This window comes from Sturnus vulgaris, chromosome 1, assembly GCF_052056855.1.
Source record: "Sturnus vulgaris isolate bStuVul1 chromosome 1, bStuVul1.hap1, whole genome shotgun sequence".
NCBI lineage: Eukaryota > Metazoa > Chordata > Aves > Passeriformes > Sturnidae > Sturnus > Sturnus vulgaris.
The window spans coordinates 151,091,918-151,104,992 of NC_142243.1; the positions used below are offsets into that span (position 1 = coordinate 151,091,918).

The window sequence follows — 13,075 nt, forward strand, 5'->3', positions numbered from 1 at the left end:
TGGCCTAGAATGGAAATGACCTCAAAAGATAATCCAATCCAGCCTTTCATGGGAATGGAAGCCAGGAGGACATCATCCAGCAGCCTTGTCTAGACCAGTCACCTCTGGAAAACCTGCAGAGCTGGGGACTCTACAGTGACCCAACCCCTGAGGTTGGTCCAGTGAATGATTATTCTCACTGTAAAAACTTTCTTTCTTTCAAGGGATGAAACCCTTTTACAAAGGGTGTAAATTACCCTTTGTCTTCTCCATGTGGCTGCTCATGAAGAGAGACAGTGTGTCCTCTTTGCATTTACCCTGGAATATTTACTGGAATACTGTGATGACACTCCCCCTGAGCCTTCTCCTCTCCAGGGAGATGAAACCTTCAGTCAGGAGAGATCTCCTTCTGTCATTCCTCTGAGCTCAGGTCTCTGGTATGTCACCCCATGGCTAGGACCCTGCACTTGTGTTTGTCAAACTTCCCACAGGTGCTATTTCCCTCTGTTCCAGCCTGTCCAGGTCCCTCCTGATGTGTCTACCTGACCACCAGCTTGGAGTCGAGTGTTCAGTCAATCTGGCCATCCAGGTCATCCATGGATTTGCCATCTACCTTAGAGAATGAAAGTCTCACTGGCTCCCTTTAACAGTTTCTCTACTATCCTTAATTTTTGCAGGACTTTCGGTGCCTGAGCTCAGTGGATTTTGTACCTTGCTAATCTGGCTAGCAGAGAATCTTGAAAAATAAAGGATATTATCTGACAGCAGGCTGATCATGGAATTGGACCATCCTAACAGGCTTCACCATCAACTAAGTTCTGCAGAGTCCTGAAGCAGAGCAGCAGGTCAAGAATCATCCAGCTTTGCTTCCAAGGAGGGAAGCATTAGGACCCGAGAACAGGGGGAAATTTTAATGTCTTTTTCCTGGCAAGATGATGGGATAGAAATTGTTCAGCCCTGAGAAGATAAGGCTCCAGGAGACCCCACTGAAACCTTCCAGTACCTAAAAGGGGCTAATGAGAGTGAGGAGTTTTATACATCAGGAGATAGTAACAGGATATGGGATTTTAAACTAAAGAGGAGAGGCTTCGATTAGGTATTGAGAAGAAATTCTTAATTCAGATGGTGATGATGAGGCCCTGGCACAGGCTGCCCAGAGAAGCTATGGATCCATGGAAGTGTCCAAGGCCAGGCTGGATGGGGCTTGGAGCAACCTGGGATAGTGTGAGGTGTCCCCACCCACGGCAGGGAAGTTTAAATGAGATGAGCTTGAAGGTCCCAAACCCAAATTATTCTATGATTTAGCATTCTTTCTTTACAAAGTTTTAGTGATCGAACTACCCAGGGCTGTTTCTCTCTGAGAACTTTCACACCCAGCCTTTCTTCAAGCTCTACTGGGTCTATTGCATCAACTGAATTCTTTCCACTGCTTCACAGAGTTTATCTTTTGAGGAGGACATGTGAGTCCTGGAAATATCTAAACCAAAGAGATTTAACAGGTCAACAAAAAAATTACAAAATAAATTAAAAATCCACAGCTTTATCAGTATTTGTGGTGAGGTTTGGTTGCAGACACCAGTCAAAAAAAATCACATCATAAACTGACTTCTCATTTGCTGCAAGACATCCTTATAAAGATTTATCATGCACAGCCAAACAGGAACAAGAGATTACTGAACAACAGTTCATTTTTCAGCTGCATTTTATTTGTAATACCTTTTATTGGCAGATGTTATCCCCACAAATGAATTAATGTTCCACTGTAACAAAGTGGACGTGGATTGATGGGAGAAATTGATTTGTGTTTGTTAATGTACTTTTGCTGCAGCAAGCACATTAAGTAATTAAAGTGCTAAAAGAGATCTTCCCATCCAGACACACAATATACTGAACTCCATTAATCCAAGGACAAAAGACAACTGTTTTTTTATTGCATCTTGAGTGCACCCTTTCTGAAGCATATACACCATATAGCTTAATTGCATCCATAGAATTAAACAGTTCCAAAACCACTTAATATAGCAAAGAAACTCTAAAGGATTACGTGTCCAAAAAAAAAAAAAAAAAAAAAAAAGTGTAATTATTTTGAGTTGACAGCATAAGCCATCTTAAAAGGATCTGATCAAGAGATTGTATGCAGTTTTCCATTCTGAAAATTAGACTTTGGGATATTTTAAGCTGAATACAAAGATATCTGATAAATGAAAGTCAGAACAGACCTTTCCCATACACAATTATATTTTCTACTATCACAGTATCTGAGCATTTGTAATTGTATCCTAAAAGAACAATCTTCTGAGACATTATTACTACTCTCATGCCTGTAGATAATAGTTGATGAGCTAAAAGGTCATTCAAGCCCACCTCAAGTAATTTCCCAAACTCACTACTCATTCCAACAAATAGCAATACTCAGAATCTGTATTTCAGCTTGGAACATTACATTAAAATGCACCTTACAAAGGGGCAATGAAGTGTATGAACAGTATTGCCAAGGGACAGGATTGCTTCAAATCCAGGGCAGGGAAATAGAGCTAAACCACATCTCCTGGACATCAGGAAGTGCCTCCTCTCTGAAAATAATGTGCATCGAGGGAAAATACTGGTGTGGGGTTTTTTCTTCATCTAATACTACTGAGGGCTACTCTGATGTTAGTGATGAGCATCATACAAAAATCTCATACAGGATGGGATGTAAAAAAAAAAAAACAAAAGATTGTCATCTACTGTGTTTATGTGCATGTTTATATATGTGTTTTAACTAAAGAATTGGTAGTTGAGTCTTTGGTAATGTCTGTGGTTTTTTCCCCTCCTTCCCCTTTCTTTTAAAAACATATTTCCTGAAGCGAGGCAATTTGACAAGAAAGTCTTGTACTATTTACAATTAATCTTTGAATGCTCACACAAACCATGGCAGGTTGTACCCCAAAACAATTAAATATGTAACAGTTTAAAAATATATATTTTAAAAATACTAAATCCAGGTTCCATTCACTTATTAAACAATTAATTGTTGCTAATCAGTGATAGAGGAGTGGAAAGGAAGTGTGTTCCTTGCAAGCCTTTATGTAGCACCAAAAAAACCCAACAAAAAAGCCCTCCTCAAACTGGGCTGAATGTTGCATTTGGCTGCCCCAAAATTAAACCTTTGCCCCTTAATATCTACATACTATCTCCTCTGAGAAAAGCAAATACCACCCCAGTTCAAGTGACATTTACATTGCTGCTTTGGTGACTTTCTGAGTGAATTATGTCAGCCAGCAGCTTCGATCTCACCTCGCATGATTTATATTTATACACAGCAATACCTGAGATGTTGAGTAGAGCTCCTAACTCAGAGTTACAGATGGACCCATGTCTGCTGCTGGGAATCTCTCAGCTCCCTGTATGTGTAAGTCGTGGGAGGAAACCTAACCCCTCAGGCTTGTGAAAGGATTTATGTGTATGTGCTGCAACATTTTATTACTTAAGAACAAGTGAAGTGACACAGTTTTAAAGCACTGATCTTAACTAGAACAAGCCAGAAACATGGCATTGGCATAGACCGTGTCAGGACAAATATTCTAAACAAGAGAGAGTTCCAGACATTAATGAATGAGAAGGTCTGCTAATAAAATAATTATGAAATGCTTCAAAAAACCCACTGTGCTCCTTGCATGCAATTTTTTAGAGAATGAGAATTTATTATTCAAGTTTTCATGTGAGGGTGATTGTGGTGGTTTTAGCTCTTCTGGCACTTTTCCTCTCCAAAGCACTCTGCAAACAACAACTCGTAGAGGCAGCTGAAGTTACCTGTATTTGGATCACATTGTTACATAGCTGGGTTGGAACTAGGTGGTCTTTAAGGTCCCTTCCAACCCAAACCATTGCATGGCTCTGTGGCACACATTGTGGATATCCCTAGGGAAAGCATGGAGCAACCACCAGCAGCAAATCTTCTCTTCAAATACAGGACAAGCTCTTGGGAGAGTAGCTAGGGAAAAAGGAAAATCCTTTTATTATCACCCAAGCTATGAAATTTGTTATCCAGAGTCTGGGGAATTTCTATCCTTGGAAGTTTCAAGATGGGACTGGACAAGGACTTGTGTAACTTGGTCTGAATTCAATAGTTCCTGCTTTAAGCAGGTATTGGACTGAAGACCACAGAAGTTTTCTTCCAGCATGAATGAATCCCTGACTCTAGGATGAGTATGACCACAGTCATCCTCAGCATAGACACAACGAAGAAACTGTGCACCTTCTGTCTGCACTCAGTTTCAGCCCGTGGAATAAACATTGTTTTAGTGATTTATCACCAGGACAATGGTCGCCAGTAATTCACCTGGCTGATTAGCTTACAGCACAAAACAGATTTACTTGATTATCATTAATATGTGATTTTAGCTGAGAAATGTGTTTTGCTAATAAAATTAGGGTCTGCTGTTCAGCTGCATGCAGTGCTTCATGCCTTAAGTCTTGATGTCACTGTGTCCTGTTCCTCAACAAGCCTGTCCCATCCTGGAGGAGCTCAATTTTCAATGCTGCACTTAATGACACAATGATTCTAAGAATTTAAGGGGCTTGTGTCATCAATTCATTAAGGAGATAGAGGGTAAAACAGTTATATCCAAGTGCAACAATGAAAATCACATGCTTCTAAACCTATGAATAAAGAGCAGCTACTTTTTGGATAAAATCTATTGGTTCAAACAGAAATTCACCTCAAAGACATACATTTAGTCCATTAGATTAATACATTTGATTAACAGAATGTAAGAGGGATCAAAGCCACTCTGTGATACTCTAGGGGATGATACTTTAAGATCTCTGCATATAGAAATATTTTTTATTTTATGAATTGGGAAAGGCAGTGCCAAATTACACATCAAGAGCTTTGAAGAAAATCTTATAATAGTCAATTTTTAATGTTACAGATGATAGAATGAACTGTCTTCTAGGTTAATAGCTGATGAGCATTAGAAGCTGGCTAAATCCCAAAAGTTTCATTTTGTTTTTTTCTTCTCTTTTTAACTCTATTCTTTTTTTTTTTTGCCCGAGATTTTAATCTAACATCACAGCTTGCATTTTATTTCCTAGGAGAGTGGATCCCATCTGTTTGCATGACATTCCTCTTGGCTAGCACTGTCTATATGATATATTTTAATGTTTGTCTTCCAGGAGCAAGCAGAATGCCTTCTCTGTCTGTATCCTTACCTTTGATTTATGAATTTTCCTGGTATGTACAAAGCTTCCCACCTGGATGCCAGAGTATCTATACTAAACTGTTCTCTCTGTAAGTATCACCACCTTTTATCTCTGGATCAGAAATTGCTTTGCAGCATTTACCAATTCTTCAAAATGTCTTTTTTGAGTCCCAGTTGTTTATTTTCTGCAGGTGGAGAAAACCAGACTAGTCTAACAACACCAGGATCAGAAAGAGAGATAGGAAGTGAATGTATTGGTTCACTAGAACATACTTTTTTTTGTTTTCCTCTGATGTGCTCATGAATAGAAGCCAATTTGCTGAATGTTGTGCAGTGTGCACTTTTAAGTAATTTGTTTTAATGACTAGTTATCACTCTAGTGTTCATGACCAAGAGAGAAACAGTTGCTTCCCCATGTGTGAAGGGTTGCTGAAGTAAACTGAGCACATTCTTTCTCAACATATGACTCAGTCAACTCATGTTGTGTTACATGGGTGCCAAGTGGGAGCAGAACAAGTGGTGAAGCTGGACCATATGGGCTGGGGAGTGGCAAGACAGCATTTGGAGTTCTCAGAAGCTCTCAAATTGCTATAACATCTCTGAGCTCTCCAACATCTCTGAGCTCTCCAACATTTGTTTGTTTCAAATTACTGTGCTGTCCAGAATTTTCCCTCTGACACTGCACATGCCTGGTTTTCACTCTGTATTAAAGATTGCTGGGAACAGTGTGTGGAAAACAATCACAAACTAGAATGTAAAGCATTGTCTCAAGGCTGGAGTAGTATCTATCCAGGCTCCTTATTTCTGAATTTGTACTAGTTCTGTGATATTGCCTTGGTTAGACAACCTCTTAGGAAAGTTGTGGTTGGCCTTTAACTCAGCTGTCTATAGGTGACCAAATACCTAATGAATTTAGGGTCAGGTAAGCCAGAATATTGCTTATTTGAAGGAGAAAGGTAATTTCCAGATACGAGAGCACCCTACTCTCCACTGACTAATCAATTACCTATCAATGGAGTTTGCTGAGGTGCTGCTCTTCACCTGCAGAACAGCCTCACCTCTTAGGCTCCACTCCATTTATTTTCAATGTTTCCTCCCTACCAGTGGCACAGGACTTCCCAACTCTCTTCAGAAATTAAAGATGGCTATACTCATTAACCAAATGAGAAAATTATCTTCACCAGCTGTCATGACAATAACCCATCATTCATGATTTTCATGAAGTTGCCATTTGCTACATTTCAGGACTGTGGTCTTTCCCTTCATGCACACCTGCACTGCTGCAGTTACTCAGCTACTCTCATGGCTTTAGATTTGTGCTAAACTAAGCTCCATCTTGTCAGTTCAGTAGGTTCTCAGCTATCACTGCATGACCATGACTGACTCCTAAGGGATTTTATGCTTCTTATGCTTTTTTACGCTTCTTATGCTTCCGGTTTGTTTGGGTTTTTTTTTTTGTTTGTTTTTTTTTTTGTTTGTTTGTTTTTTTTTTTTTTTTGTTTTTTGTTGTTGTTTGTTTGTTTGTTTGTTTGTTTTGTTTTTTTTTTTGTTACAATATGGAATGCTGCCTTAAAGTTAAGAAAATATGTCATCACAGCAACAAAAAAGTCAGTTCTTTCAATGCATCTGTTCCAAGGGACAGCACTTATTATTCCAAAAAGGCATCACTTCCATCACTTTACAATTCTTAGAAACCCTCTTTCTTTAATTTTTCCCCTCTTTCTTTCTTTATTTATAATAAAGATAATTCATTCATCATAGATGCACTAGATAAGTATTTTTTAAATGACAGATTTACACTCCAGAAGTGATTTGTATTTCATTACAGGTGAGAAGTCTGAAGAAATGCATATTTTTGTGTACAAAGTAACAAGATTTACTTCTGTCCTGCACTTTGAAACTATATTTTATATATATATATTCTGACAGTGTCCCTCAAAGACTCTGAGAAATAAGGCCTGAACCTCTGAACACAATGGGTATTTCTCAGGTACCCATCTGACAAGAGAGGCACTGATGGATTGCTGAAACCCAGTTTGTTGGGAAAAGGAGCTGCTGCATTTTGTCTCTAAAGAAATTACTTCATGGCTAAGCACACTGAACCCCAGTTGTCCATCTGGAAGTTAACAGGGATGTTCTGACACACAAAGGCTTAGTCTATTAAGTCAGAAGATCTTTCCAGCAGTTCTGAGTGCTATTGATCCCTGGTCTGATCCCTGTAGGGTTTTGCAAGCTCTGAAACCACTGATCTTTCCTCCAAGGCGATGGTGCATTCCTTTTAGAAGAAACTGGACTTCATTTTTCCACCCATTTTTAATCACCACCACTCCTCACACACATAAACCACCAACGTAAGTGTCAGACACAAATTGCAGCCTGGAATTCGAGGATTGAGAAGATAAGCAGTTGATTCAGCCCTGTGATCAGTAACCAGTGACTTACCTTGGTCCTAGTTTCATGACACATCATCGCCAGAATCCTACCACTAGTCAGTCACTGTTTCACTTTCTTTGTGCCCTCTATTTCCTCACAAACTCCAAATATTACTCACCCTGAATGCAGTAGTTGTGGGGTTCATTTTTTTCCCCCTAGTCAAATAGATTTTGAAAAGCTTTAAGAAAAAAAGGTGCAGAAGGATTGCTTCTGACAGAACCAGACGAATCAATTAATTGATCTCTGGCAGTCAGGGATAATTTTATTTCCTACTCTATTAAGGAAAATAAGAATCAGTTAGCTAATTTCACTAGAGAAAATGTCACCAGTTATTAAGCAGCACATGATGGAAAAAATTAAAGACGGAAAACTCAAAAATGTTTTTCCTTCCAGAAATTGCATTACTTATTACTCAACCTTTAAAACTCCGGCATCAAGCAACATTGCAAATCCTTTGGTTTGACCAAAAAAAAAGGTTTTCTTCCCCTGTAGCAGCACCTACAGGGTGCAACATTTAACCTTTGATGGCTATAAATACTGACAGGGTTATATTTGTGCTCCAGAAGAAGATATATTTAACAGTAACTGACCAAACTACCTGCAACACATAATTTACTGACTGTTCCTGATATATATTTGCCAAAAACATAAAACCATGACAAATATTCACCAAAAAAAAAATCCTTACTTTTCTATAATAACTATTCATACAGGTAAAGAAACACGATTCAAATACCACAAGTTGTAATTAAAATAGTTTAAGGAGCTTCCATTTCTCATGGGGAGGTAGAGGTGGCAACTGGCTGTGCATGCATACAGATTTCAAAATAGCATCCAGTAAGGTCAAAAATAGAACAGGGCCATTACTGGCAGCCTAACACTTTAAAGCACTTTGACTCTGTGACTTATGGACAGCAGATCATGTCCTTAATCAAGCTTGATTAACTATCACCTAATGGTTCCAGAAGGGCTGATTCTTCCTAAATCATGTTGATTTATTCATTCCTTTATTTGAATGGAGTGCTCTTCTTGAAAAGACTCGTGGTTGGCACAGCCACATTCTCCCAAAGGACAATGCCTTCAGGACAGCTTGCCAAGACTAAGTGTTTTGGGAAGTATTGCCCTTCTCTCTGCAGCTGCCAAGTTCCAAACCAGAAATTTCAGCCTTGTCAGTTAGGCTCACAGGAGCAGGACTATTCTGTATTTGTGGGCATTTGTTTTGTTACGTTTTTGTTAATTTTGTTTTTGTACCAAAATATTAGGAGGAAAAGTAGATGATATAAATTATTATTAATTCTCTTCATTTTTGTTCATGCTTTTGAGGTTAAAAAAACCACAGCATGTTGGATTCCCACAGAAATTAAGATGAATTTCAATTTCTCTGCTTTTCTGATAGACAACACTTCATAAATCACCTTTCTGACCTTCATCAGGACAGAATGATATTGATTCAACTTACAAGTCACTCAGAGAAGAAAAATGTTAGTTAAATAGAAAATAGACATCGTTCTTAATTTTACCACACTTTCATCTGTGGAGACCACAAGATATCTCAGATGTCTATAGTCAATATCAACAATGTCAGTATAAAAATGTCAAAATTAAAAGTGTGCCCAAGTTAAAATGAAATTTGGCAAGCTCATCTACTGTTTCTTTTTACACGTTCATGCTACAGTGAAAGGGCCTGATGAGCAGATGAAGTCAGCCAGAGGATGGTGACCAGCAAATATGAGACACAAGGATTTTGCTGGATATGTAAAGGTTAAAATGATGGAAGGAAAGCAAATGTAATATTGTGTGGGATACATAGAAAGAAAAATTACTGCAAACAAATTGATGCAGTATAACCTATAGTATCATGTGTTTGGAATATCAATCAGTAAAACAAGGTAAGTACCAGTGGGGAAAAAACCAAAGGTAATTAGGAACTCATTAGTGTGACAACTGAATATATTATCTGTGTTAGTGCTAAGCTTACCCCCACACCAGAGATTTGATCTGACTGTCAAAGCCAAGGAAAGAATTTCACAGAAATGATCGAATGCAAAATCAGACTAATACAAGAAAAAAACAAGCAGGTCATCACACTGGAACATGGAAAGATTCCTGGCTAACCTCTGAACATCTTATTGTCTAAGCTGAAAAAAATCACATAGCCCACGGATGGGAGTGGATTTTCAGCTGTGAAGAAGATCAAAGATGTTACAGTGATCACCATAAACCAAGGGGGGAAAAAAAGAATCTATAGTAAGGGCTGTCTTCTGTTCTCATAAGAATCAGAATGCACATGAGATTTTTTTTAATAACTTGAATAAACCAAACAGCTGAAGCATAGAGGCTTTCTTTTTCAGTTTGACACCAGTATTTGATATAGTCAGAACACTCTCTAACATAAAGTTGGTGGATATTCTCTTGGAGAGAGCAACAGAATGACAGATGCCAGCTGTTAAAACCAAATAAAGCTGTGTTTCCTTCATTCAAGTTCCCAGCATTTTTCCCACACAGTTCATCAAAGGAAATCAAATAACAAAATGCCTCTATACTGGTGGAAACAGCTCTACCTAATCCATCCCAATAGCTGAAACAATTCCCTGATTTTCATAAGGGAAATGATGCTTGAGATGGACAAATCAGCTGTGAAACACTTCTGTGCCAAGCTAAGACTTGAAAGAGAACATGTAGTGTTCTGTAAACATCAGTTTTGGAATGTGAAAGAAAATAATATTCCTCTAGACCCACTGTTTTCCATGAAGTACATTCTTTTGACCTGACAGTCCTGGTCTCCCCAAAAAGTGTTTCTTTGTATAATTTTTCTTCTCTGAAGAACACCTGTGGGGTGCATTATTTAAGCTGAGCAACAACTCACACCTGGCCAGGTTTCTCCACAGCCATCAGGTTGTTAAAAAACTACTAGAAAGAGTGGTGAAAAAATAATAGAGGCAAAAGTTTAACTAGACCAGAGCTGTACATGTTCTTCTAATTTTAGGGGATCTGAAAAATCAGTGTGGGCACCAGAAGCAGAGCTTTAGACAAATATGAGTATTCATTTTCCCTTCTGAAATGGTGGGATTCAGCTAAATTTCATTAAAATAATATGGTCATTAGATATATGGCCCTAAAATGAAATTGTTTGCATTATAATTCAATGCAGCTATTGTTTACCATGGAGACTCAAAACCAGGCCAGAAGTATTTAAAACAGCTATTGTACTTATATCTGAACAAGGTCTTAAAATAATTTGGAACATTACAATGCTGTATTGCAAAACCAAGTCAGTCAGTCTGAGTTTATACTGAAAGTAATGTACATTGATCTTCCTTGACAGCAATGAAAGCCCAATGACATCCTTCTCTGCCCTGGAGATTGCATGAAATATAACTGCACTTGGCAGAAAAGAACCTGTTTTGCAATTTAACTCTTTTCTGTAAGCTGCTCCTCTGTTGTCAGCTGCAAATTAATGGAAACATCAACTCACCCCCTCTGGAAGAGATCCACATTATGGAATTTGTGTAGCTCCACAGAAAACTCGACTGTTCCCTGAACCTCAGACATGGTTTTTTCAGGTCATCACCTAAATAACACATATATAAAGACATTGTAAACATTTGAAGTATTTTACTTAACAAATTTATGAATGTATGATTTCATTTTAGCCGGCATTTTGGGGTCCATGCAAAGCTTGAAATTCACTGATATCTTACAATGCCATCATTTGGCTCCATCTTCAGGAAAACTCACTAAAAGCCAGATCAAAGCAGTAATTAAGAGAGGTAAGAAGTCTAATTAAGCCTGAGAGCAGAATGATAATATTATGAAAAGTATAAGAAGCAAAAAGTAAATAACATATTATGTGCAAGAATGTCAAAGCAAATTTTAATTAACTCTCTTGCTGCTCTTGTATGGGAAATTGATTATTTTTTTCCCTTCTCATTTTATGAAGTGGCAGATTTCCAGGGTCAGCACAGCTCATTTCTGTAAAAGCACAGGCCAAAAAGACAAGAACCCTAGACAGATGAGAGCAGAATTCAGATTTCTCTTGCTTTTGACCCCTACTATGACTTAAATAAAGTCCCAGAAGGGAAGCTTCTGAGGGAATATGAATTATTTAAATATTAATGAATAGAAGATATTACTTTAAAGAAAATGATGACAGTCATGACACCTAATAGGCCACAACAGTCAGATCAAGATTTTGAAGCATTACAGCCATTTACATAGTACATCTCATGTGCTTATTGAATCATAGAATAATTCAGGTAGGAAGGGACCTCAGGAGGTCATGCCTCACTCAAGGAAGTAAGTATCCAAACCAGCTCTATTTAATGTAGATCTTTAACGTTTCCCTAATTATAGGAGAGGCAAGCCAAGGACTTCTGCAGCTTTCCAATTATTTTTTGCCCTTCCTTCCTTCTCCCCCACTCCACCCCCGCAAAGTGAACTTCTGGCAATCTCCCAAGCTGCCTGGAAATTTTATGTAGGATCAATGAGAGGATAAAGATTAATTTTTTTTCATTAACACATTTATAAGCAACATTTCAGTGTTTGTTTGATAGCAGCCAAATGCAGTCTCTGAGGAAGACCCATGTCAGGATTCTTAACAATCCCCCTTTCTGAGACATGTAGGGCTTTAAAGGGATAGCTGAGATGCAAAGTGAAAAATTTCTCCAGAGATGCTAATCAATAATTTTCATGGCTCTCATAGATTTGACCATGTCCATTAATGAAGCAGGAGTGAAGAAGATTTTGATACATGAAGTCCTCAGGTAAGCATTAGGCTTTAGCTTTCTCAAGGCTTGCTCCTGATTAGTAATTTTCCAACTGACTGGCTTATTACACTGATTATTTTAAACTAAGGTTTTTTTTCTGGCTATCATCTCAAGCACTACAGTTTTTCAAAGAGATCTCATTCCGGAGTTAAAAGGTTATTAATTTTTCATTCACCATCCTCAAACTTTGGAATGACAATAATGTGATATAAAATACATGTAATATATGTCTATAACTGTGAGAAAGACAAAGAGAATTGCTAAACTACACATCTGATATGCCTCCGAGGTAAAGAACTCCACATTATCTTGTGTCACTCCATGATTTGGGTGTGCTGAAGGTATATTCAAACTCTATTACTTGTCAGAGAATCACAGACTAAACTAGGTTGGAAAAGACCCTTGAGATCATCGAGTCCAATCTATAACCTAACACCACCTTGCCAACCAAGGCCCTGAGTGCCACATCCAGTCTTTGCTCAAACACCTCCAGGGACACTGACCACCTCCCTGGGCAGCCCATTCCAATGCCCAATCACTCTTTCTTCCTAAAATCCAGCCTAAACCTCCCCTGGTGCAGCTCAAGACTGTGTCCTCTTGTCCTGTTGCTGCTGCCTGGCAGCAGAGACTGAGCCCAGCCTGCTGCACCCTCGTGTCAGGGAGCTGTAGAGTGATGAAGTCACATCCCTGAGCCTCCTCTTCTCCAGGCTAAAC

At 38.5% G+C, this 13,075-nt stretch overlaps 1 protein-coding gene across 6 annotated transcripts in view; it reads right to left on the minus strand.

Annotated features, from left to right (window-relative positions):
* FAM135B (family with sequence similarity 135 member B) overlaps nt 1–13,075 on the minus strand; it is a 212,094-nt gene that overhangs the window by 123,936 nt on the left and 75,083 nt on the right. For all 6 annotated transcript variants that reach the window (XR_015808602.1, XM_088179686.1, XM_088179704.1 and 3 more), the window contains exon 2: nt 11,071–11,166. Coding sequence is in view for 5 of the 6 variants with exons in the window: in XM_088179686.1 (XP_088035812.1) it covers nt 11,071–11,147 (77 nt within the window). In the remaining variant the exon portion in view is untranslated. The remainder of the gene's footprint in view (nt 1–11,070; nt 11,167–13,075) is intronic.